At 46.1% G+C, this 26,503-nt stretch overlaps 2 protein-coding genes across 4 annotated transcripts; one reads left to right on the plus strand and one right to left on the minus strand.

Annotated features, from left to right (window-relative positions):
• Positions 1–3,355: 3,355 nt before the first annotated feature.
• Positions 3,356–13,111, plus strand: Gtf3a (general transcription factor IIIA). Its single transcript, XM_013140901.2, has 10 exons — positions 3,356–3,415; positions 3,467–3,748; positions 4,986–5,086; positions 7,347–7,443; positions 7,827–7,915; positions 8,886–8,959; positions 10,744–10,824; positions 11,281–11,510; positions 12,494–12,553; positions 12,768–13,111. The coding sequence occupies exons 1-10, from the start codon at positions 3,356–3,358 to the stop codon at positions 12,930–12,932; spliced, it is 1,239 nt and encodes a 412-aa protein (XP_012996355.1). The 3' UTR covers positions 12,933–13,111.
• Mtif3 (mitochondrial translational initiation factor 3) lies at positions 12,411–26,492 on the minus strand. 3 transcript variants are annotated; one of them, XM_023560444.2, is made up of 5 exons: positions 26,310–26,465; positions 20,535–20,597; positions 16,860–17,305; positions 14,155–14,312; positions 12,411–13,313 (listed from the first exon to the last, which is right to left on the minus strand). In XM_023560444.2, exons 3-5 carry the CDS (start codon positions 17,302–17,304, stop codon positions 13,098–13,100), a joined length of 819 nt encoding a protein of 272 aa, XP_023416212.1. In that variant the 5' UTR covers position 17,305; positions 20,535–20,597; positions 26,310–26,465; the 3' UTR covers positions 12,411–13,097. The 3 variants fall into 3 exon arrangements, with proteins under 3 accessions (XP_023416212.1, XP_003477301.2, XP_012996543.1); XM_003477253.5 differs by lacking the exon at positions 20,535–20,597 and having other exon boundaries at positions 26,310–26,492; XM_013141089.3 differs by lacking the exons at positions 20,535–20,597; positions 26,310–26,465 and adding an exon at positions 18,335–20,121.
• Positions 26,493–26,503: the final 11 nt, after the last annotated feature.

Raw genomic sequence — 26,503 nt, forward strand, 5'->3', positions numbered from 1 at the left:
ATTCAAATTACAAAATTAAAGCATACAAAGTGGACATTCAGACTGCAAACAGTTCTATTCAATGATCCAACAAAAACTTAGTAATATGGTTATCAATCCTACACACTTAAACATACATGCAGTTATATCCTTTAGAGCACTTTCTTTTCCTCTCTTTTTTATAGTATCAATTATGCATTTTGGGTTTTATTACTCCTACGGCTCTTATTACTTTTTACACTAGAGATACAATGTAATATTTATAAATAAAATTCTTATTTATTTCATGTATGAGGATAGTCTCAAATTGTCTCCATTTACCTATGAAGGTCTCAAGATCATCCTTTTTTATAGCTGAGTAATATTCCATTGTATAAAAATACCACACCTTTTTCATCCACTCTACAGTTCATGGGCATTTTGGTTGTTTCCAAGATTTAGCTATTGCAAATAGTGCTGCTATGAACATGGGTGCACATATATCACTGTGATATGACCTTTTCAGTTTTTCTGGGAAAATACCTAGGAGGGGAATAGCTGGATTGAATGAAACTTCCAATCCTAGTTTTCTGAAAAATCTCCATATTGATTTCCATAGTGGCTGCACCAGTCTACACTCCCACCAACAGTGGAGCAGTTTCCTTTTTCTCCTTCAGCTTCACCAACATTTGTTATCAGTTGATTTCTTTTCTTTTCTTTTTCTTTTTTCTTTTTTTTTTTTTTTTTTTTTTTTTTGTGTGTGTGTGTATGTGTTTTTCCTTTTTATCAGTACCGGGGATCGAACTCATGACTACCCGCTTGCAAGGCAGGCACTTATGCCGCTGAGCTAAATCCCCAGCCCCTTATCAGTTGATTTTTTGATGGCAGTTATTCTTTCTGGAGTGAGATGAAATCTTAATGCTGTTTTAATTTGCATTTCTCAAATGACCAGTGATGGTGAACATTTCTTCATGTACTTATTTGCCATTTGTATATCTTCATCTGAGAACTGTGTGTTCATCTCAGATGCCCATTTTTGGAGAAGGTCTTTGAATTTTGGGGGCTTGATGTTTTTCAGTTCTTTTTTTTTTTTTTTTTTTTTTGGTGCCGGGGATCAAACTCATTACCTTGAACTTGCCAGGCAGGCGCTTAAGCCCCTGTTTTTCAATTCTTTATGTTCTGGATATAAGTCCTGTGTGTGTTGGGTTGCTGGCTATAATTCTTTCCCATTCTTTGGGTTTTTCTTTTGAAGTGCAAAAACTTTCCAATAATATGAGATCCAAGTTGTTGATTCTTTCAAGTGTTTCCTGTGCACTTTGAGTTTTGTTCATGAACTCCCTGCCTACCCCTATGTCTCCAAGACTTCTACCTACCTTGTCTTCTAGTAGATTTAGTGTTTCTGTTTTAATATTTAGGTCTTTGATCCATTTAAACTTTAGTTTTGTGCATGGTGATAGGCCTGGATCTAGTTTCAGACTTTGGCATGTGGAGAGCCAAGTTTTCCAGCACCATTTATTAAAGAGGCTATCCTTCCAGTGAGCATGTTTAGCCCTTTTGTCAAATATCAGGTGGCTGAGTGTCTTTGCAGTTGTGCTTGCATCTTCTAATCTGTTCCAATGACCCTCTGGTCTATTTCTTAGACAGTCTCATGCTGATTTTATCACTGTGGCTTTGTAGTATAGTTTCAAGTCAGGAATTGAGATGCCTCCTGCCTTTCCTTTATTGCCCTTAATTGCCTTTGCTATTCTAGGTTTCTTCTGTTTTCAAATGAATTTTAGGAGTGTTTTCTCTAGATCTGTGTTAATGTGTTTTAATGGTATGTTAATGGTATTTTGGTTGGGATTGCATTAAATCTGTATAATAGTTTTGGGGGTATGGCCATTTTCACAATGTTGATTCTTCCTAGCCAAGAGCAAGGAATATCCTTTCATTTTCTATCTCCTTTTGTAACATAGCATAATTTTCAGCATATAGGTCTTTTACATTCTTAGTTAGGTTGATTCTTAAGTATTTCATTTTTCTAGATGCTATTTTGAAGGGCGATATTTCCATAATTTCTCTCTCCATGAGTTTTTTGTTTGTGTACAGGAACGCTATTGATTTTTTGAGCATTGACTTTGTATCCAGCTACATTGCTGACTTTATTACCTCTAGTAGTCTTTTAATGGAGTTTTTTGGAGTTTAATGGAGTTTTAATGGAGATTTTCTATATACAGTATGATGTCGTCTGCAAATAGTGGTAATTTAACTTCTTCCTTTCCTATCTTTATTCCTTTTATTTCTCTCTCTTATCTGATTGCCCTGGCTAGTATTTCCAGAACTATATTGAATAGGAGAGGTGACAGTGGACATCCTTATCTTGTTCTTGACTTTAAAGTGAAAGTTTTCAGTTTTTTTCCACTTAGTATAATGTTGGCTGTTGGTTTGTAGATGGCCTTTATAAGATTGGGGTAGACACTGTGTATTCTGAGTTTCTGAAGTTTTTTTTTTTTTTTTTTTTTAACCATGAACATGTGTTGGACTTTATCGAAAGCTTTTTCTGCATCTATTGAGATGACCATGTGATTTTTGTTTTTGGCTCTGTTGATGTGGTATATTACATTTATTGATTTGCATATGTTAAACCATCCCTGCATTCCTGGAATGAATCCCACTTGATCATGATGTATAATCTTATTGATGATTTGCTGCATTCTATTTGCCAGTATTTTATTGAGAACCTTTGCATCAATGTTCATTAGTGAGATTGGCCTATAGTTCTCCTTTTTGGGGTCTTTTTCTGGTTTTGGTACCAGAGTAATATTTGCCTCCAGGAATGATTTAAGGAGGATTGCTTCATTTTCAATTTCACTGAAGAGTTTCAGGAGTATTGGCATCAAATCTCTAAATTTCTTGCATGATATATGTGCACCTATGTTCATAGCAGCACAATTTGTAATAGCTAAATTTTGGAAACAACCAAAATGCTGGTCAACCGCAGAGTGGATGAAAAGGTGTGGTATTTTTATATAATGGGATGTTTTATTAAACAACAAGATGCTTGTATTTGCCATTTTCATGTAGTTTAATTGGTGTAGGTGTGCTACAGACTTTGCCGGTTGAGAAGCTCCCCACGTGACTGTAATGGGCAGAAAAGTTTAGGATCCACAGTGCTCGGGTTTGCAGTGGAATGAACGTCAGATGCAAGGAAATGAATGAGTCCACAGCAGTAAAACAAAGACGTAAATAACAGGCTCGTTTAAATCATGCAGTTAGCGCTTCCTAGAAGGCGGCGGCGGGCGGGAAACAATGCACACTGAAGCGGTGCCTTCCGACCTAGGCCACCCGGAAGCCCAGCCACTCACGCAGGGAGGAAGGAAGGAAGGAGGGGCCCAGACCTCCGCCGGTCTCAAGGCGCATGCGCAGCTCAGAGGCCTGTGCGGAGCCCTTCAGAGCATGCGCAGCATCCTCGCGGCGGGTCTGCCGCCGGTGGGACCTCACTCCCGGAAGTGGGCAGCGTCGCGTGTAGCTTGCTTGGGGGAGGTCGCGCGCGCGCTCCGGGTCGTGGCTCCTGTTTCGGCAGGTGGCTGCGTGCTGGCCCGCGGGCGCCCTGGAGCCACCTAGTTCGGTCGCGGAGGCGGTGTCGTCCCTGACCATCGCCGACGCGTTCGTCGCAGCCGGCGAGAGTCCCGCCCCGCCCCCGCCGCGCCCGGCGCCCCTGCGGAGGTTCATCTGCTCCTTCCCCGACTGCCGCGCCAATTACAACAAGGCCTGGAAGCTCGAGGCACACCTGTGCAAGCATACCGGGGAGGTAACGCGCCGCTCCCGGGCGTAGGCTAGGGAAGACACAGCTAGGAGCTTCGCGCAGGCAGCGTGGTACCTTTCCTGTAGGCTCAAGGATCCTTAAACAGCCCTTTCCCATACTTTGGTCCGCAGTTTCAGCGGGTCCACACCTCCCAATAATCCGTCAGCAAGTGCACGGATGAAAAAACTCGTCACCACCAAGCACTACCTAAAGGCTGAGCTTCTAAAACTGCTACCCAGGATAACTTCCTGTGCACTAGACAGAGTTGTGTGAGCGCCCCTTTCCCCTGGGTCAGCCTCTGCCCTCTGCTTTATGCACCCCATCCAGCTCTCAGCAGGCTCAGCCAGCGACTGGCTTCATTGGTGACATCCTCTGTGCTCTGCCTCCCTGCTCTGTCTCTTGCCCATTCCTCACCCCCAGTACCCCCCAGATTCTGGGCTCTCTGTTGCTTGTGTGTCCTGCTTTCATTTTAGACCTGTTTGCTGTGCTTTGGACATTTGCTTGCCAGTGTCGTGGTACCCGTCCGAACACTCTTGAAGTCATGTATGTTGTCCTAAGTCTCGCACGCTGATCTGACAGTTCTTGAGCCTGGCAGATCACCACCAGTTCTGTGGCCGAGCCACGGCAGTGCAGCTCACCTACTTCCTGACTGCTGGCTTAATACCTTCTTCCTCAGTGTCATGGTGGTTCACTGTCCTCAGTCAGATACCCAAAGAATCCCTACCCCCACCCCGTGGTAGTTCTGATTAGGGCTGTGAGCTGCTTGCTTTGCTTTGCTGTAGCACCTGTCAGCACTGTCAGGTATGACACATTTTCCATAGCTGTATCCAGACACTGGGCTCGACAACTGTGTGGGAGAACTTGCCCCTTCTCTGCCCTGGACTGACTTTAGGTTGCAAAACCGTGCAGGTGGAGGAGATCCCTAAAGATAGGGCTGCTAATGGCCTAGTGATGAACAGTACGTTGCTGGGGAAGCCTGGTGCAGGTTTAGGGGTGGGGTAACAGTGCTGTACTCAGATGCTGTCCATAGACCAGAATCTGATGTGTGACTTGGTGAGAGTGTGGTGCTCTAACGATGCAGGAAAATCAGGTCCTGCTTTGGTGCAGTCAGTGTCACCATCCTTGTGGAGGAGAAGCCGTCTCCAGAGAAGTCTGCAGCTGGTCCTGTTAGATGTTTCAGGCTTTGGATTAATAACCAGAGTTACTGATGGATGGGATAAACACGTTTCTCCTTTTTTTCTAGAGGCCGTTTGCTTGTGACTATGAAGGCTGTGGCAAGGCCTTCGTCAGAGACTACCATCTGAGTCGGCACGTGCTGATTCATACAGGAGAGAAGCCTTTCGTGTGAGTAGGGGCTGGGTTTAGGCCTTGAGGTGGGTTATATGTGGCACATAGGTCTGGTGAGGTGACTGATAACTCACTCGTAAGATCGGGAACATGAAGTGGCTTTCAGGTTCCTGAGTAAGAGAAGACACTGTTTTGGCCATGGGAGAGCAAAGGGTTTTAGTGAGTCTTTTCATGCATAAATTTGAGAATGAGCTCATCTCAACTTCTCTGGGGTTTGTGTCCTCTCATCCACTTTTAAAATGTTTAGTAAATGAAATCAAGCTGGAAAAATACAGTTAGGAAATACATTAGATGGAAAGCAGTTCTTTGGTGTAGGAAGCCATTCAAGATAGAAATTGATCATCTGTGCAGGCCTGGGGCATGGCCAGCCCAAGAAGAAAGAGTGCCCAGGGCAAGCCTTGTGTAGAAACTGGGTCCCAAAAACACCAAGCCCTTGGACAACCCAGGCAATGGGGTGCCACATGACATTGTGTTGCTAAATGTATAAACAAACACCCCTACGATGAGGGGGCAGTTCCTTTCCTCACATCGGGAGAGTGAGGGCTCCACCGGACCCCAGCTTCGTCTCTATTTTCATCCTCTCCTGGTCCTTCACCTGAGGAAGCTCAAGAGCCGCATGGGTCACAGCACTTTGCAAAATCCTTGGGTTAGCATGTCAGGGTTTTACGGAAAATCTGGCCATTACTAGCTGTGGGAGCACCAATGTGGTCTTCCTCTCACACTGCCCAGCCTCTTTCTCTTTAGCCCCAGGTTGCTGGCCGGTGCTACTTGGGCATCTCTGGGTCTTCGTTGATTTCCCTTAACCAGTTTTGCTCCCAGTCCAGGAGAGAGCTCACAGCTCTCTTTGGTCTTCTGTTCCCCAATTCTTGGCTAGGTAGGTGACATCACTGTCCCTGGTGACCCACAGAAAGATAAGGTGGCTCCTTTCCTTTCCCACGCCCTGCAGCACGGACATCAGAAGATCCTTAACTTACTCCTTGACCTCCACCTACCCTGCAGCTGCCCTGGTGCAGGTCCTCAGCCTTTTCAGTGCATGCAGTATTTTTGGTGCCCCACAGGGGCCCTCTCCCATGTTACCCCAGGTGGCTTCCCTTAAAACCACTGGTTTTGAGCCCTGTTTATGTGAACTGCAGGTCCCTAGTGCATCCCATAAATGGCTCATGCCAGTTGGCCATTGTTTGCTTATTTGCCTCATCAGGTTGGCTCAAGGACATGACATTGTGGTCCAAGCTAGGCATGATGGTAGCATCTGTAGTCCGGGCTGCTGAAGGACAGGGGCACAAGGAGACTTGAGTTCAGGAGCTTTTCAAGGCCAGTCCAGGCAACACAGTGGACCGTGTTTCTTAGTAAAAAGAAATTGTGGCCCAGCTATCCTGAGGTAACAAACACCTCTTCCTTACCCCAAGTGTGCCAGGGGCCTTCCTGCCATGACCCCTACAGTTATGTTGAGTTAGATGGCTGTCACATATAGACTCAAAAATGACAGGAAACTTAGTACAAGAAAGTTGAACAAGATAGAGTTGTTATCCTGCATTATCGGGATGTGGAAGAGAAGAGGTTGAGGGGTATCCAGGACAGCTCTAGGGTCTAGGATCTTCATGGACCTGGGCTCCTTCTGACTAGTCTCTTTGCTCTTAGCATTTTGGGGCATCAACCTTGTGGCTCTGCACGCCTGTTGCAGCTCCAGCTATCACGTTAGCATTCCACCTGGCATGGAGAAGGAAGGGTAGGAGGTGTTTCTCCGCTGAAGACAGTTTAAGGACTAGACTAGATGCCAGTATGAGTGGCTTGGCGACATGCCAAGAAATTAGGTTTTCTGAGCTCTTTCCATTTTTTTGAAAATGCAGTTTGTAGTGATATTTCATGCAGAATTAAGGTTGTCACATTCTGCATTGAGACTAATTAAGTTTAAGCATGATTTGAGGCTGAGTAGTTTGAGGCCTTCAAGCATGAAAAAGCGTCATATTGCCTGATGGTCCCATGATGCTGAGAGGCCTGCATGGCATAGCTTAATTAGCTCTTTGGGATTTCCTCTTTCAGTCTCTTTCTTTTTTTGGTGTTGCTGGGAACCAGCCCAAGGCTACGCATGCCAGGCTCACGTTCTTCCCCCGAGCTGCTCCCCAGCACATTTTGGAATTTTCGTAAAACTATTTTGTACTATTCTTTGGAATGATTAGCCTTCATAAAATAGGAAGAGACATTCATCTTAAAACTTCCTTTTCACTGGTTTAATTTCTGTTTATACAATTTCTTACAGTTGTACAGCTGATGGTTGTGATCAGAAATTCAACACCAAATCAAACCTGAAAAAACATTTTGAGCGCAAACATGAAAATCATCAGAAACAGTATGTAGTAAGTATGATGACTGCACATGGCTAAATCTTGTGAGTTTTTTTTAATACTGCCAGTGTTTCTAAAGCTTTATTTTCATTATCCAAATTTAGTCTGTCAGATATCTAAATTTAGTCTGTCATGGGCTATCTTAACTATAAAAGTATTTGTTTGCAAACCTTGTGAGCATTAAAGTGTATCATTGGACAATTACCCCCATGAAAATGTTTTTGCTTTTTGCAGTGTCTTTAAGATTAAACTTCTTAACCTAAAGTATATTTTTACTTAACTGTCAGGGTGAAAGTGGCAACTGCATAATCTCCAAAATAGTTTTAGTTTGTTGATTGTTACAAACTGTTGATTCTTTATTTTTTCTCAAAGACTAACAAACCTTTACTGAACAGTGTGATTTTGAAGATTGCAAGAAGGCCTTTAAGAAACACCAGCAGCTGAAAATCCACCAGTGCCAGCACCGCAAGGAGCCGCCGTTCAGGTGGGTGCTGAGCGTGGCCAAGGTTCAGAAATGCCTGCTGCGAAGACCAGGAGGACACTGAGGGCGGGCGCCCGTGCTCTGAAGCCGCTTCCAACAGCCCTTTGCTGCAAATGATGGGTATTGCGTATGCCCATTTAATTGGCATTTGAAAAGTTAAATTTTGATTTCATTTCTTTAAAAGAAGTATTTAACCTGTTTCAGAGTAGTTTATGAGGTTATTACAGTTGTGCTTAAGCTTGGAGGAAAGGCTGAACTATTCAATTGGATCCCGTGCAGTCCTCTGAAATGCCAGGGTGGAGACCTGAGTCACCCTTCTCCCATAGCCAGAGGTTGCCCTCAAAACACACGAGTGGGGCTGCCACCGTGGATACAGCTGCACAGGGCTCCAAGGGATGACTGCCATCTTATACCAGGGCTTGCTGGCAGCGGGGCTGGCATTGCTCCTGGCTGGCACGGGCTGCCCTCTGCCCTGCAGTCCCTGCAGTGACATTGCTGTCCTGGCTTGCAGATCTGCAGATAATCTTTATGCTCCAACGAGGCTCCAGCCTCTGCTGCGGTGGTTTCTTATCCCAAAACTCCATGCAGCATCGTTAGAAACGCTGAGACAGATAGCTCAGGGTGGCCTGGGCTTCCTGCATCAAGTTGGACAGCCTTCCCAAGTGTCCGTGTAGTACCCGAAAGCAGGGTAACCATCAGGGTGAAAAATGAAAACAGTATTTAATTTCGTCACATAAGCAAATAAGGTAATGTGCCTTGTTTGTCTACAAGCAGTTCATTTTACTGCAGGGCTCATCGAGTAACTTGAGTGTCATCTGTGATTAGATCTGCTTTTTTAGATCTTGTATTTCTATAGCTGGTTTTGTACTCAAAAGAGGCAAGACTTTGTTAGAGAGCCAGGACAGAGTACCAGGTACCCCAAGTGGCACTTGCCAAAATGGACCAGCTAATACTGCATACGTTGCTCACCCAGGTGTATGCAGGAGGGATGTGGGAAGCACTTTGCCTCACCGAGCAGCTTGAAGCGACATGCAAAGGTCCACAAGGGTAGGTGTGGATGGCCTTGTGTGTTTTATGCTGAAAACCGTGAAGAAAGGGAATGTTTTGGTCATTTTATTTATTTTGATTGATCAATCAGTTGTATGTGTGCATGTGATTCTTTGATGACTTGGTACTCTAGTCTGTTCCGTGGTCATACTGAGGCAACAGGAGACACAGACAACCAGGATGCTGGTCTGCCTCCTCAGCCTGGTTCTCTGATCCAGAGCAGCAGTGCAAGTATCTGTCTCAATGCTGTGAGGTGGAGGCCCAGTGCCTGGTCGTGCTTTACCCTGGGATTGGTCTCTGCACCTGCCAGTGGTTTGCTGCTTTACTCTGTTTTAACCTCTTGTGTTCACACCTGTGCCCTTTCCCCTTGGCCATTCAGGAAGCTTGGATAATTTGCAATGTTCAGACACGTGGCTTTGTAACATAACAAAAAACACTTGATTTTGAGTCTGTCAACTACTTATATCTATTGTTTGTTTCCTTGGGTAATTTTTGTTATCTCTGCACCAATTTCCCAGATCCTAGAATTTAGGATTTTTAATTTTTTAAAGCGAATAAACTAAAAAAGAAACAAAATGATGATACTGCATTTCAAAAGCCAAACAGAAGGAAGTCAGCAATAGTTGCCATACTGCACACTGTTATCTTGTAAATAGTTGCTGAGACTACCAGATACAGGCATGAAAAGCAGACAATATAAGCACTAAGTTATCTCTTTGCTTCAGTTGCTATCATTTTAAAACTTTCAGGTGTGTGACTTCTAACTTCTTCTGTGTCTCTGTCTCCTGGGCTTGCTCTGGGTGGGCTAAGGTCTGAGATTGTACCCTGCTCCTTTGCCTTGACATTTTCCTGTGTTCTGAGTCCTGGGTGCTTCCTGCACTGGCTGCCCGTCCTGCAGGGCAGGGGATTGGGCCAGGCATCTGGGTTCCTCTAATCCAAATGCAGTGGGGTGGGGTGGCAACTCACTACTGCTCCCCCAGTGGCGGCAGGGCCTCAAGGCATGTCTCTCCTCCAGGCCCTCAGTGGGGTGATGGCTTCTCCCGGGTTCCCTGCAGCGGGCTCATGGGATGAAAGGAGCCCCAATGGCCAGGATGTTTAATTTTTAACAAGAGATAAGCGAAGCCAGGCATGGTGCACACACATAGTGGCAGCACTCGAGGCTGAGGCAGGAGCCTGGGCTACAGAGTGAGTTCAAAGCCAGCCTGAACTACAGAGCGAGACCCTGTCTCCAAAACAAAAGATTAGTGAGTGGGAGTGTGAGGCAGGCATATTCATGCTTCAGTGGGTGAACTTCAGCCTCGGTTACAGGATCCACTTCAGGTGCCTGTTGCAGTGCCCTTGTGGTCAGCGTTTGGGGTCTTGAGTTTGTTTCCTTCCATGGCTTTGCCCTGCTCCTCTCCTGCTGTATGAAACTACATGCCAGGCTCGAGCTAGCCAGGGGCCGGGCAGTGTGAGTCCCGAGGTGTGGCGCTGGTGTGCCGAGGAGGAAAGAGGTCGTCCTTGGCAGGCAGGGAACGGGGATGTGGACTAGCTGGGGGTAGGGATGAGGCCCCCCAACCCTCCCGGACAGCCTGCTGGGGTAGAACGCTGGCGCAGAGCTCCTCGGGCAGTGTGTGGCTTCACATCACATGAACCTTCCCGGAAGGCTTAGTCTCACACAGAGGACAGAATGGCACTGGGAGACCAGGGAAGGATTATGTAGGCATGTAGGCTTCCAGGCTAGTGGTCAGCATGGGCTGGACTTTCAGAACTGGCCGTGCACCTTTTTTTTTTTTCCTGAACAGGCTACATATGTCAAAAGGAATGTTCTTTTGTGGCCAAAACATGGACAGAACTTCTGAAACACATGAGAGAAGCCCATAAAGGTAAGGCAGGCATCGCTGCTACAGAAGGGAGGCAGATTGTTGAGTGACACCGTGAACATGTGCAGAGAGGTGAGGGCTGTTTGTGGGTGGATGGTGAGCAGAGCGGGCCCAGGCCTGCTGAGGCCCTGTGCAGGCTGAACGCAGGCAGGTTGTGGGGGGGTTCCAGGTGCCCCGGGAGAGGGCACTGTGTGAGCAGGCAGTGCATTTGCTTCGTAGTCACCGTGCTGAGAAGCTACCTGAACTCAGCAGCCGGAGTTTGGGGCTCTGAGATTTAAGAGTTTAGGAGAACTTTGCCAACCCCCCCTCCCCCGCAGTAAAAATGAGGGCCAGTGTCCTCAGAAGCTTCTGCTGTGTGTCTAGCCAGCAGACTGTGGACAGTGAGGACCTTACCTGCTCTGGGAGTCTTTCCTGGGTGATAACTTGGGAAGTGGGTTAAATGTCTCTCTGCTTCCTCAGAGCAAATAACGTGTGAAGTATGCCAGAAAACATTTAAGCGCAAAGATTACCTCAAGCAGCACATGAAAACTCATGCCCCGGAAAGGGCAGTGTGTCGATGTCCCAGAGAAGGCTGCGGCAGGACCTACACAACTGTGTTCAACCTCCAGAGCCATATTCTCTCCTTCCACGAGGAGCAGCGCCCCTTCACATGTGATCACGCCGGCTGCGGCAAGACATTTGCCATGAAGGTAAGCGCCTCCACCTGCCCGCCACGCTGTCCTGCTCCTCAGGGGGGAGCCCTGGATGAGTGGGTGCACGGCCCGCTGCTCTCCATGCAGCCCAGAGGTCTGCACTAGAGTCTGCAGGGCTGCCCAGACCAGCTGCTCTCAGAGTGTGCCCTGAGGTGAAGCACTGACCTTGCTGGGAACCCACAGTCAGAGGCCCCAGCCCGTGTAGGTTTTAGCAAGTGCTAGGTGGGAGGGCCTTGAGGTCTACACCCCTTACTCAAAGGGTGTGCTCGTGCTGTGGGTGGGTGTCCTTCTAAATCTGGGAAAAGAATAAGCACATGCTGCTGACCAGATGGTCAGGGGCTCTAGCCGGGGTCTCTCTCACGTCCCAACTGCAGGGAAAGGTGATGTGCATTGGGGGGCTGTGCACTTGTAGGCTCATTGGCTAGTGTCTCCAGTGGGGGTCTCACGCAAGTCCCAGGGGCAGGTGAGAAGGCAGTGTACAGTGGGGGGCTGTGCAGTTTAGGCTCACTCTGGCTGGTGTCTCACAGGTTCTTGCTGTGAATTATCAGGGATGGGACAGGGAACGGATTGAGGCTCACTCAGGACAGGAAGCGCCTGGAGCTGAGGGTGGCAGCATTTGTGGGCATAGTCTGTGGGATGTCAGGTAGATTTCCCACTGGGTTTGGGAGTACCATTTGGATTGGTTTGCTTAAAAGCACCCTCTGCAGCTCGGAAGAGAGCTCCTTTCCAGCAGGTCTTTTCTAGGACAGTGCTAAGAGGCTGCCAGTGGTTGGAATGGTAGGAAGTCCTAACCTGGTTCCTTGGAGGGAGAAGTCAAAGGCGCTAGGCTAGGAGTTAGGAATTCTTTCCCATGTTCTGTGTGGGGTGGGGTGGGGTGGGGGGATCACCACGCAGACAGAAAGGAGGCTGTGGTTTATTCATGCTAACAGGCAGCAGTGTGGGGCCTTCTAACATACAGTTCTTCTTTTCCTTCACCCTAGCAAAGTCTCACGAGGCATGCAGTTGCCCACGATCCTGACAAGAAGAAAATGAAACTGAAAGTAAGTGGTAGCGTCTTAATCCTGCTTTGCTGTTAAATCCTCAGCTGTGTAAAGCCTGGGGCAGTCTATCTGGAATATTCTCACCACTTTACCCTGAATCCTGAATCCACTCTGCTGAAGGGCGATTTTCTATAAAGGAGAACAGTACAGCTATTGTAAAAAGCACAGATAAAGCTGACTTAGAGTCCTGGTTGTCTGCCTCCCTCACCCAAAGGTAAGACCCTCCCGTGGGAAGCGGAGCCTGGCCTCCCGCCTCAGCGGGTATATCCCTCCCAAGAGGAAGCCAGCGCAGGACGCACCCTCGGCTGCAGATGCGGAGATGGAGAGCTTCGTGGGAGACGGAGCATGCTCCATGGCTGCAGGGCCTGCCCTCCACTAGGCTCACCTGGCCTTGGTGAAGGACTACAGACCAGTGAGCTGATTAAAGCTCAGAAGCCTATTTTTCTGTATTTGTTTTGTACTGGGAATCACGCTCAGGACCTCGCACTGGCCAGGCAGGCACTGGCGCTGAGTTATATCCCTGCCCTATTTTTCTGTATTAAAATCATGGGTGTATCACATCTGACTCCCCGCCACCTCCATTCCCTTTGTTCAAAGTGTCTCTTTTCTGAGCTCGAGAGTCTGCATGTGTCTTCTCCTCTTTCTTGGTCAGATGACGAAGAATGCACATACAAGCTCTTCCTCCTTTAACAGGTTGTGGTCTGGACAAGAAAGTGGCCATCCCAGGCATGGTCTGAAGTATGTGGTCAAATATTTCCTCCTACAGAAGGGAAACAGGCCAAGATTAATTCAAAATCAGTGTCTCTGATGCTTTCTGTTGTCAGTGCTCAAACATGGACGAAAAAATAGCATCCTGAAACTGCTGCTGATCAAGTGGGACTGGCCGATCAAGTCACATGTCTGGTTCCAAGACTGCAGTCTGTACAGTAACCCATGTGACTGCCTGTGAGCTCTGAGCAGCTACCTTTGACCCTAGACTGCCCTCTCCCAAAAACAAGTACCAAACACTAGGTTTGAGTATTGGTAAAGTATCTTTATCCTCAAAACAGATCAGTGCAATTTCCAGTAGTGATGCTAACTCAGAATTACTTGAGGTGATTTTTACAATAACACACACACCCAGGGCTCCAGAAATCCCTAATCAGCCGGGGTGTGCCCTAGGCCTGAGTGAGTCTAATACAGATCCAGGATTGAAGACCGTGCACAGCAGCTGCCTGTAGGGGCTGGGTGGTAGAGTTACCCAGCCTAGCAGTAGGACACAGTGAACATCCTCTAGCAGACAGTTCAGCCAGCAGCATCATGGGCATTCAAAACAGCCGAAAAGATCCATCTATGAAGTTTTCCATTTTCCTATTCTAATTTGTAAGATAAGATACAGCTTTTACATTGTCAGTGTTTTCATACAGCAAAAGATGCTGTAATAGAAGCACCTTGATACAGCATATTTCATTTTGAAAAATAAAGTGAGAAATGCATTACCACTTTTGGGTGATAGAATTACCCAGAAGCTTTGCCTTTGCCTTTATTTTTTTAGGTTTCCTACAACTGTAGTTTTATATCAGAAAACCAGAAAGCAAGTATTGACGCTTGGTTTTACTTACTGGTTTATGTTCTGGGTCATCTGCATTTTTCCCCTTCTTTATGGTAATTTGAACCTGATAGTTTTTCTCAATCCACTGCTGAATCTGTTTACTCTTTGTCTCCAGGTCATGTTGTCCAATATTTGAGGAAAAGGTCAGTTCCTTTCTCACAGTTGGTCCTGGTGTGAGACAGCAAGATTTGGTGCTAGGACTCCTTGCGAGTCTCCTTTGAGATCATTTCTGTCACCACAGAACAACTGTGGTTACACAGAGCCCCTGATGGTTCTCTCACTTGAGAGTCAGAAACCAGTAACTTCTTTTAAATTAGACAGCTAAGTAGCAATTTTTACCTGCCAAGCTAGGGTTACTGACAGTAAGGTTTTTGCATTATACACAACAGAACTATAAATCAAAAAATCATCCAAGAAAAGTAAAGGAACATGAATAGGCAAATCAGGAAAAAAAAGCGCGAATGGTTGAAGGAAATACATTAAAACAGTAACGCTTTCCCATCATTAGCATGAAAAACATCAGTGGGACAGTACCAGGGGTGGGTGAGAATGTCCAGGGGGGAATTTCACACCCTGCTCCTGAGAGCCACTTGACTGGCTTGGTTCACAGAACCTGGAGGATGCACACGCATTCACGATAATGGGAAACTGGGAACCAGGCCCAGTGTCATGAAAATGGGTTAACAAATTTGATACAGTCTTAAGATGAGATGTCACATGGTAATTATAAATTAGCCACAGCTATTATATGTATAATGGGTAGATCTTGAAACAATAGCGTGCCATTTATATCTTTACACACAAAATCTACTGTTTATGGGTATATGTGTTGACAGTCACAACACTGACTGGGCCTACACGTGGGACCCATGAGAGCAGGGACCGCTGGGAGGGCGAGGGGACAGCAGAAAGGAGTAGGGGGAACTTTGTCTTCCCTCTAGCGTCTTACAGATCTTAAAGCTCAGCCATGTTAACAGTTGTCCTTTTGATTGACCAGCAGTAAGTGTTTATCATATACCTTTCTTCTCTATGCTTTCAGATTTCCAAAACAAAGTTTTTTGTTGTGGCTTTTGTTTTTGTTTTTGGTTACACTCAGGATTGAATCCAGGGTTTTCACACTGAGCTATATCCCCAGCCCTGCCCCCTGCCCCAATTTTTTTTTTCTTTTGAAACAGAGTGTCACTATGTCACTAAGTTGCCCGGGCTGGGTTTAAACTCAGCATCCTTGGCTGCCAGAGTGGGGACAGCCCCACCCAGGCCTCTCTCCTGAGTCAGCACCATCTGCAAACAGCGTGGGGATGGAGGACCAGACCTCACCAGGAAGCATCCCTGCCTGGAAACCACATCACTTTCACTGTTTTCCTGTTGGATTTTATTATGTTAAATCTGATGGCAGGACCAGCTAAAAGGTAGCAAGACACAATGGTAGCCATTTTGGATTTACTATTTGGTTTTATTTTCCTTGATATTATCTTCTTTAAGATAAAAATTTTAAACATGAAAGTAAATAAAGTTACCACCCTCCTGCTTCAGCCTCCCAGAGTGCTGGGATTAGGAGTGTATGCCACCATGCCTGGCAAAAAGTTTTTAACACCACTTTGCTACACTGTAGGTCCTGAAGCCTTATTGGAATAAAGTAATTCGTAGAGCACATTAGGCCTCCCAACTTTTCCAGTCTGTTCCCTTTTTTTTTTTTTTTTTTTTTTTAAAGTGTGACATAGTTTGATGTCCTTAATCCCACCTGGATATGTGTTACATGTGGCATTACCGAAGAGCTGGTGGCGCTCACCTATAACCTTTCCTTCTGGGAGGCTAAGGCAGGAGGATTGCAAGTTTGTGCCAGCCCGGGCAACTTGGCAAGAGCTTGCTTCAAAATAACAAATAAGGGATGAGAATGTAGCTCAGTGTGAAGGTTCTGCGTTCAATCCCAGTATCACAGAAACAAAACCTAAGGCAGGTAATGAGCGTTTCTCCAGGTAAATAGCCCCATGACAGCTGGGTGGGGACCAGTCTCCTGATTCCTGTCCCTGCACTCTTCCCGCTGAGCAGTCTTCCGTAATGACCAGCACGTTTTAGGAGCTGGGAGAACCAAACAACTTCCCTTAAGATCCACTCACGGCTTCCTCAAGGAGTGACTGACATGCCCGGAAGGTGACCGGCCAAGAAGGCAAAAGAGCACAGGAACAAAACCCTTGAGCCTGCCGGGTGCACGCTCACTCCTCCGGCACACTCCTGGAGTCCGGCGTTCTGGGCGCTCAGGCCGGAAGTCGGCAAGGAGGAGCCCAGCCTGGACAGTTTAGCAAGACTGGGTCTCAAAAAGTAAGCAAGGGACTGGGGACGTAGCTCTGTGTGCCCTTTGGTACTGCGAGAAGCCCGAAGCCGCCTCTTCTGGGTCTCACTTCATTTCACCCATCACGCGCTGTGACACTTGGACGCAGTGCCACAGGACCAGGGCAGCGCATTCAGATCGTTTTGGTTTGCATGCCTTGCTTCTCACTTTACACAAGGAGCACAGGGTATCAGGGAAAACAAAAAATGATGGATTGTAAGCGAGGGGTGAGGAAACTGCCCCGGGGACCCTGACGAAGCCGTGAGTGTGTTGATTGTCCTGGTTTCTCATCTCCCACTGTCGTGAGCGCTTTGGAACACGTGGAATCTTAAAACTGCTCGTCTGTAACCGTAAAGGATTTAGGGAGCTGGCAGCAAAATACTCACCGGATTTGGGCTTGGCCTTTTCCTCCTCCCGGAGCCGCAGGCGCTCCTGGTGGATCTGCGCGCCCGTCATGAGCTGGTACTCCGGGGGCTCCGCGTCCGCGTCCCTCTGCACCAGCCTCAGCGCCCGCTCCTCCATGAGGCGGATGGTGTCCGCCCGGTGCATGGGCCCCAGATCAGTGCCCTCCTCGCTGAAGACTCGGATAATGCGTGCGTGAATCTTCCTTCCAGTGTTGGTCAAAGTCTTGCTTGCTTTCTTTTTCCTGTCATCCTGGGCACCTTCATCGGTGCTAAGGCACTGTGCGTGAACCAGAGAGGGCGGCCTCCAGGCTGAAGCGGTTGGGGACAGCGGCGTCTTTCGCACCGTGTGCTTATTAAAACATCTAATGCAATTATTTTCAGTTCTTATGGTTTGCAGTGTTAATCTCTTTAGAAGAAAAACAGCCATCCTAGGACAGTAATGAGAAAAGTCTGTTAAGATTCAATCGTTTATTCCCTGGCCAGACTAAAGCTCAGTGGTACTGTCCCTAGTAAGTGGGTTTATTAGTACAAACCGTCACTGCAGGGCTTTGGTTTTCTCTGTCTTCTTTCCATACTCATTGTCCCCCTAACTCTATGGGCAGAGATCATCCTGAGTGCTACTTATAAGAACGCCAATGCCCACTGATTCACACACACTGATTCCTAAGCCTCCTATGTAATTAATTGAATGACTGACCAGCACATGTGATGCTATGTAAAAGGTGGGAAGAAGCCGAGCCCTGGAAGGATGGAGGCTGTCAGAAGGAAATAAATCTCGATGTCAAGCTCAGAATCCATGAAGATCATTAACCAGGTGAGGCAAGCATTCCTAACAAGTGTTAACTAACCATTAGGCATATAGTACAAGTATATTCCACATTATAGTACAAGATTGAATTTTGCACACTCTAAAATGATACTCAGAGGTTTTAATTGCTTCTCTGTCATAGTGTGTTTCTCCATCCACTCATGTTTGGTGAACCTTCAAAGCACAGGCTAAAGGAGATGACCAATCCATCTCATCTAGGACAGGCTGAAAAACATCAGAGGGTAAGAAATCACATAGAGGTGTGACTGGTGAAACTGACAGGAGAGGAGGAGGTGGCTTAAGTGTCACTTCTCAAAGACTAGTCCCTGTGCTGCCTGCATGCGAATCCCCTGGGGTATTTAAAACTGGAAGTTCCTCCTGCCCTGGGTATGATCTCACCAGGCTGTACAACCCACTGGCCCACTGTTGCTCACTCCTTTAGATGAAAGAGAGAAAGAGAGAGAGAGAGAGAGAGAGAGAGAGAGAGAGAGAGAGAGGGAGAGAATGAGAACAGAGCAGAAAGTGAAGGACGCGTACATTCTCGCCTCCCTCCGTAGCCAGTGTGCTAACCCTCAACACATTTACAGCTCCAGGTCCAACTCTCCCTGAATTCCAAACTCATCAAGTTAACTGCTTATCAACACCTCACCTAGATGAGTCCCAGTCATCAACATGTCCAGGATGCAATTCCTGACTTCAGAATGGCAATGCAGCCTGCTGGTGACTCAGGCCAGCGACAACACACACATCCTGGACCCTGCTCGCTCAGGTCCTCCAGCAAGTCCTGCTGTCTGCCTGCAAGGCATGCCAGGCCCCGGCCCCTCTCGCCTCCTCCACTGCTGTGTGGCCCAGGAGCCACGTGCATCACAGGAAGCGTCCTGCTGGTCTCCGTGTGCTTGCTCTGGTCCTGGGTGGGCATCGATCGAAGTGCACAGCATTTCTTCCAAAAGGAGTCAGGGCGGGCCATGCAGTGTAGGCTGGAGTACTCAGTTTGGTCCCCAGAACCATAAGGAGAAAAGTAAAATGCGTTGACTTAGCTGTGTGGCTCCTTTACTCCACATATCTCCCTCAATGTTACCTGTGTGGCGAGGGCTCTCCTGACCTCCCACGGTCCCTCATTTCACATCTACTACCTGGCATTTAAAAAACAAAACAAAACAAAAAAACTCCACCACATTCACCATTGCGACATACTATGGATTCATGTGTCCACACACCATCTTCCCTTCGTGGAATGCAAGTTTCATGAGAAAGTGATTTGTCCATTTTCCTCACGGCTGTAGTTCCCAGAACTAGACCTGAGTGCCTGGCCCCATGCGTCCTTGATGAGTGACAGACAGGCCCAGGACCTGGAGGCCTGGGTGCCTGCTGCCCTGGACCCACACCTTCTGATATGCCGTTCCTATCAGCATACACATACCAGCAGGCTGCATTCTCTTCTTTTGCTATTTTTTTCTTCTTTAAAATTTTTTTGTGGCACTAGTGATTGAATCCAGGGAGCCACATTGCACACAGCCATTTTTAAAAACTTCTGACACAGGTTCTCACTAAGTCATCATTAAGTTGGCCAGGCTGGGCCAAACTTTTGATCCTCCTGCCTCACCTTCCAGAGTGCCTGGGTCCCAGTTTGCACCTGGCTCCTTTCTCGGGTCCAGTGACTTTTCAGAAGTTCTGTGACCAGATGCTTTTCACAGTGACTGAGAGGAGTAATCCACAGTCATCGCCTAGTGGGGGCTCGAGCCATAGGTGCTCTAGTATGGGAGGGAGCTGGGTTTCAAAGAGCTGAGACACTTCCTATCGAATAAAAAGTTAGTATTTGCTGACGGTGGATGCTGCTGTTTGTCTGCCTTCTGTCACTGTAACAAACACCTGAGCAATTTAAAGGTTTTCTTTGAAACTGGGTATAGTGGTGCATGCGTGGGATCCCAGCACTTAGGAGGCTGACGCAGGACAACTGGTGTGAGATCACAGCCAGCCTGGGCTACACAGTGAGACCATTTTGGCTTACAGTTTTATTTGAAGATTTCAGCCCCTGATCTGCTGGCCTTCTGCTTTTGCTTCTGGGATAAGGAAATGTATCACGGAAGGAGCACACGGCAGAGCAAAGCCAGGAAGTCAGGTCCTACCCACCATGGCTGTCAGGGCTCCCCTTAGTGACCATGGACATGAAGACCCAAACACGCCAGCCCGAAACAAAAAAAAAAAACAAAAGCACAAAAACACGGGCTCAGAGAGGCCCGTTTTCTCACTTATCATCACCAAAAAGAGCTCAAGTCCCAGATTTTACTAGTTATTCTTTGAATACCACAGTGTGAGATGCTAGGTGTTAGGTCTGAGAAGGGGAGGATGGGAGAAGGAAGGGAAAGAGGTCCGTGGAAGGAGTGGAGTGGACGGCCGTGAAAGGAGTGGGCGGCGGTGGCTTTATTTCGGGAATGCGGGGAGAGACACCCCCCTACCCCCCCACCCCCCACCCCACCCCCCCACCCCCGGCCCCGGGGCGCAGCATCTCCACCCCGCGGCCGGTGGTCTCTCTTTGGAACACACTCTCCCTTTCTCCGTCTTCTTCTTCTTCTTTTGAACACGTGGAGTGAGGCCCATAAGTAGCCTCTGTCTGGGGCATTAGGGATGCACAGGTATTTAGGGACTCTCACACCAAAAATCACAGTCCTGTTTCCTCCCAAAGGCTCTATCAGAGACAAGATATCACTTGTCAAGTTAAGTTACTAAGTACTGACCAATCATTTAAATGCTAAGTGCCTTTTCCCCCATTGCAGCATGGATGAAAGCCTCTGTGTCCTATTGAAAACTTGTAAGCTGACAATTAACTAAGAAGTAAGCAATTATTGTACCTTTTAAGCCAAAAATGTATTCATCCACTGTTGATAAGAAAAGCTCTTCTTTAGAGAAGATAGCTAATAAATGGAGAAGAAACATAATTAGAAAACTCACCATTCCCCTCCCCCCATTGAAATCACTGATTCAGGCAATGAAGATGCAAATAAATAAATACATAAAATAGAAATCAACAGGCAGAATGCCGACACCAAAGGGTCCCCTACAGACTCCTTCCAGACTGAATGCTGCCACGGAGACAGCTAGCTGGCTGTCACTACTTTTGTAGATCTGTTTCCAGGTAACCAGGCCAGATTCAGAGCAGAACAAATTAGCGGACATCACACAAGTCCAGACTGTGGGATAAGACAACTGGCCTGGTGTCTTAAACAGACTGAGCAACATAATTATAAAATGCAATGTGTTTGAAAAAAAGAAAAGCAGTTGAAAAGACATTGTTAGGGATGCAGGAGGGACCGGTGACTACAGATGAGGTATCAGGTACTCTTAGAGAAGTGCTGTTAATTTTCTTCATGTGCAAATTAAACTGAGGAAATGAATGCTTAATAGCATGACACATCACTTTTTCCATTTGTTTTCTGAGAGTCTCACTGTGTAGTTCATAGCCATCTTCCCGCTTCAGCCTCCCGAGTGCTGGTATTACAGCAGGCGCCACCATGCCGGTGGTACCTATCACATACTTTGCGATGGTTCACCAGGAAATACAAAGTTAGTGCAATTATAGCAACACTGGCTGAATCTGGCTACAAGGTGTTACTAGTCTTTCAACTATTTTGTACGTTTGAATTTTTTCTAATTAAAGTTTTTTAAGAACCACAACCCAGGAGAAAAAAGCTCACCAGCCAGGTCAGTATGTTTAACTGAGACTCCAAGTTCTGTATTTCACTGTAATTGTACATTCTGGTTTTGTGCATCTTAAAAAATACGTTCATTAGTTTCAAGCCTGTGTTTAAGTGGTCTATAAACCAGAACTTCACAAACTTAAAATTCTGAATTTTTTCTAATGTCACCTTTATTTCTCTATCTAACTTTCACCAAACCGAAGCCTAAGAGTGAGTTGCCACATCAAATGCTGATGGTTTCAGTCTGAATTAGAGCTCCTAGGTGTTCCGCTAATTCACAGCTAAAAGACAGCATGTCCGTGCTAAAGCAGTGTTTCCCCAAAGCCAGAGGCATCGGTGTCATCTGGGGCTGCTTTCAACACAGAGGTGTCCTCTCCTCTCCTGCAAAGCTCCAGTGGGTTAGGACAGGAAAGGCAAGGCAGTCTACAGCACGAAGAACATGCAAGTGGGTGCAAGGGTGGGTTCACCGGGGGTGGGTGAGTGTACTGCTTCTTTGGAAGGTTGACCTGAAAACAGGAAGTCATGATCATCTTTAATCCCTCAATCAGATCAAAGACAGACAGAGACTCAGGTGGTCTAAATCAAAATAAAGCAGCTTGTGCACAATGATCATGAGTAAAATGAGACAGCCATAATACTCTGAAACCCAAGTATCTTAAAGTCAATTTCTTACAAAGCTTGACTTTACTGTCTACTTGTGATTTGATGATTACTCAGATTTTATCAAAATCATACTGTTTGGCATGAGTTTGCTTTAAATTCAGTAGCTGACTCCACACTGAAGAAACACATATCTTTAAAATAAAAAGCAGCACGTCTTTTTATGTTTCCTTATTTACTTGAGATGGGATCAGTGAGACTCTCCAAGAGGAATAAGATGTGTCTTAGGCACCATTACCACTAACTCCTAGAATGATGTGCAAAAGTCCACTGTGTTATTCCAAAGGCACATGATGCGAAGTAATTTTAATGTCTGATATATAGATTCAAAAAGAAACTGAAATTTTAGGCCAGAAAGTGAGAAAAAAGTATGCAACTACCACATTTCTCCCAAAGTAAAACTAGATCACATTAGTTTTTGCTCCAAAAGATGAACAGGGCTTATTTCCATAGGTTGTCTTATTTTTTCCATGTACAATAATCTATGTTGAAGCATATACAAAAATCTACATTTATTCAGAGAATCACGTCATCTTCTGCCCCATCTCTGTTACTCTCCAAACCCGGAATATTCTTCATTTCTTGCGTCTCCATTTCCTGTACCACTGGCCCCAATTTCTCTCGGCTGGATGCGCTCCTTAATCCACACCGCTTGTTCATGTGGCCTGCTCGCAGTGGTCACCCAAGTCACCACCTCTGGCAGATCAGTGTCACAAAGTTTCCATTAAATCAAGTGTTTAGAACTTAGGAGGCAGGAGTTGCAATAAAAATGATGACACTTAAGAATGATCCACACCAAAGAATGGTCCACACCAAAGCGATAAAACACTGCAGGCACCAAAACTCAGAAAATGCTCCTCTCATGAGTGCATTAAGCACACCTTGGGAACACACGACGCACTGCATTATGAAGATGTACATGAGACAGAGCCATGTCCATTCATCAGTTTGCACACTATTCTGGCATTGGGTTTGTACCTACCAGGCATTCGGCAGTTCTCCTGTTTATACAGGCATTTACCTCTTGTCCAAAGGTGCCACCTGGTTATTCATAAGTACTTAATTTTAATTTATATTGTCACTTATCTGACTTTTTTAAAATAAGAAAGTCCAGAGCTGGAACTTTTTTTGGGTGGGTGGGTGGGGGCGTACTGGGAATCAAATTCAGGACCTCGAGCTTGCAAGCCAGGTGCTGTGCTGCTGAGATACAACCCTGGCCCACTTACTTTAAATATTAATATCAATTATTTACCTTTAACTGTCCATCATGTGTTGCAATGGACATACTAAATGCATCTGGCTGACAATCTTAATTGGGGCTTACTTTTGGGCTTATCTTACAAGCACCTTAGAAAAAAATCATGTGAGGGTTTTTCAGTTAAATCTTTTTTTTTAGGGAAATATGGTACCTGTATATTTCAGGTAAGCTTCTGGTTGTGTTTATATTTTCATATTAGTCTTCAGTAGTCTAAAATGGAATAGTATTCCTAAGAGGATTATTTCCCCCAACATTTTATTATGAAAATTTGAAACATACAGAGAAGTTGAAGTAAAAAACCCATTACAGTATATAGTATAAAGTTGAAGTAAAAAATCCATTACATTATAGTAAAAAACCCATTACAGTACCTATTACCTGAATTCCATAATTAACATGCTTTATCCAGCCATCTATTTGCTTCCCTTTTCATAATCCTTTATGTTTTGTTCATTTCAAGCTAAGTTTCAGGTATCAGTATGTTTCATCCTCAAACACTTTAGCATGCATAACATTAGAGTTCAATATTTGTTTAAAATTATTTAAGGCACAATGTATGATGAGATGTACAAGTCTTAAGGATGTCACTTAGTTGACTAGTTTTTACAAGTGTATACTTTTATACCCAAAATGTTCTGCAACATGTACATGATCAGCATACTCCAGAATCCCTGCCTGGCTCTTGCAAGTCAATATCCATCCCCAAACTAAGGCAATTACAGTTGAGTTTTTTTATTGTAGTCTAAAAATTCATAGAAATAGAATTAAACAGTATGTGACTCCATCTCAGCATGTTTTCAAGATTCATCCCTGTAGTATAATGTTTGTTCCTTTTTATTTCTGACAACTATCCTGATATAAGAATGTACTGCAGTTTTAAAATCTAGTTTCCCAATAATAAACATCTGGCCTTTTCCATTTTTGGTCTAAAGACTGAAGTCACCATGAATATTCTTATACCTAAAAACAGTCACTAAACAAATACTGCCCAAAGGATAGTTGTATTTCTCGTATGATACATCATCTTTTCTTCATGAGACACTAATTATCTGTAAGAAACTTCCTAAAACATAAACATGTGAGTTAGGGATAAGGGATGAATAGGTAGAGTTCCATCCTGTTACATGTTAAACTCCTTGCAAGCTTTTTGAAACTATGCAGACTGAAGAGATGAAAATAATTTCTACTACCTGTTTATTCGTTCCTCATTTTGCCATACAGGTGATATATGTATGCTCATATATATCTGTTCATTCCAGGGAGGATGGAAAGTTACATAGATTCCAGTGAATTAAGTATTTGTGAAACTAATCTTGCCAATTCCTATCATTGTGAGAATTCTCTCTCCCATCTCCCAAAGGAGGTATGAGAGAAATTTACATCTGCCTGCAAAATGTTTCCTGCGCCTGTTTCTAACCTGGGTGTTGCAGGCTTCAGACTGCAGGATGGCTACTAAGACTTCCTGCTGCTCTGCTTTGGCTCTTCTTTTACTCTTTAAAAGGAACGCAAAGTACTCTCTGTAATAGGGCTGAGGTGTTCACAAGCCAAATTTAAACTTAGAACACTGAAGAAAGCCATATATATATATATATATATATATATATATATATATATATGCCTGGCCACTTGCCTAACTACATTTCTTTAGCTACAAAATTAAAATAACAATCATGCAGAAAATGTTTAAGAAATTTGGAAACCCAGAGGTAAAGACTAAAAATTGAAATTGCTCCTTTATGTTAATCTTCTACTCGGTGACCTCTTCCAGGCTACCTTATCTTAATGACCTGCACGACTGTCCATCAGAGGCAATGTCCTCTCTGACGCTCCCATTTCCCCTCTTTCACAGCCAGTCTGAATTTCAACTTCCTAAACTCTGCTCAAGTCCACCCATCCCTCTCCAAATCCATTGCCCTCTCATTTAAAATCGTCGCTCTTGGGCCAAGGTCAACAGCATTGGCAAGCGCAAGGTCCTGAGTTCGATTCCCCAAAACAAATCCTTCCTCTTTCACTGAGTTCACAATCAGTTTTGCCCACTTCACTGCTGCGGACACATGCTGACCCTCCTCCCCAGCTTAAAACTGCCCGGGTAAATATTTACATCTGTAACAGCCCAGAGCAGCCTCCTCACTTCTCCACTGGCCTTCCCGTTCCTTTAAATGCTGTTTCCCTTGGCTCAGGATACACCACATTACTGCCTTCGCTCCCATCTCAAGGTCTTCTAAACCTCTCAAACTAACCTCTCACACTAAGCCAGGTCGCCCCCATCCCACCTGTCTGCAGAGCTCAGCCTGCACCGATTCCACGGTGTGGTTTATTCCTCCCTGATAGCACGGATGACAGTTATCATTTAGTCATTACTTTATTGCTGTTCCTCACTGTGAAGCCGAGAACAAATGTGATTTTTCACTGGCGCTTAGCCCAGCACCATTAAACGGGAGCTGGTTTTCCACATTCTCTCACCCGGCTCTATCTGTCCTAGGCCGAACCTTTTAGAACACCTGGATCTGCGGCTTCTCACTAGGAAGACTTTACTTGACTTCTTTCAGGAATCTTACGCCATGGAATCTACCAAGTGATACATGCAACAAAAGTTTCAGTCCCTTCAGCCCTTCCCATTGAAGCTTTCTCCAGCGGCAGAAGCGTTTGACTTTGCCAGACGTTCCTGAGCGGCGGAAAGGGAGCCCTACCCTAGCCTTGACCAGCGCTCAAGTAGCCAAAGGCAGAGCGCGTTTCCGCCTTGAGCAGGGCACTTCACACCCAACGTTGCCAACGCGCCTGCGCCGGGAGGGGCACGGCGTGCGTGCGTGCGTACGTGCGTGCCGGAATGGCGGGGCGGGGCAGAAAGGAGGGTACTGTGGGACCGCAACCCTGCTTAGGTCTCGCGGCCCTGAGAAGCCAGTGTGGCAACCTGGGCCGAAAAACGGCTTTGCGGACTGGCTGCACCTTGCCCCGCAGCGGATCTAAGGTGCCTCACCACCCTCCGCCCCGCGGGACGGCTTGGTCCTGACCTTCAAGGACACGGCCGAGCGCCGGGCTGCTTCTTCCACAGGGTTGTCCCTTAGGACCGCATCCTTCCGTCGTCGTCCCCTCACTGCCCTCGCCCCTCACCTTTAAAGTTAGCCGCTAGGCGAGGCGAACGATAAGGTCTGGCGGAAGAAGCCAGTGAACGGGTGGAACCCCTGCGCTTTCCGTAGTGGGCGGG

Source organism: Cavia porcellus, unplaced genomic scaffold (genome assembly GCF_034190915.1).
Source record: "Cavia porcellus strain 051 isolate PalLab524CR breed Dunkin Hartley unplaced genomic scaffold, mCavPor4.1 scaffold_21, whole genome shotgun sequence".
Classification (NCBI taxonomy): domain Eukaryota; kingdom Metazoa; phylum Chordata; class Mammalia; order Rodentia; family Caviidae; genus Cavia; species Cavia porcellus.

Coding starts and splice junctions, on each gene's coding strand:
- Gtf3a (XM_013140901.2), top strand. CDS start 3,356: ATGCGCAGCTCAGAGGCCTGTGCGGAGCCCTTCAGAGCATGCGCAGCA. Junction 3,416..3,466: donor GCGCAGCATCCTCGCGGCGG/GTCTGCCGCCGG, acceptor CGTCGCGTGTAG/CTTGCTTGGGGGAGGTCGCG. Junction 8,960..10,743: donor ACATGCAAAGGTCCACAAGG/GTAGGTGTGGAT, acceptor TTTCCTGAACAG/GCTACATATGTCAAAAGGAA.
- Mtif3 (XM_003477253.5), bottom strand. CDS start 17,304: ATGGCTGTTTTTCTTCTAAAGAGATTAACACTGCAAACCATAAGAACT. Junction 14,313..16,859: donor AAAGGCCAAGCCCAAATCCG/GTGAGTATTTTG, acceptor GTCTCACACCAG/GACCAACTGTGAGAAAGGAA. Junction 13,314..14,154: donor ATGACCCAGAACATAAACCA/GTAAGTAAAACC, acceptor TCCCTTCTGTAG/GAGGAAATATTTGACCACAT.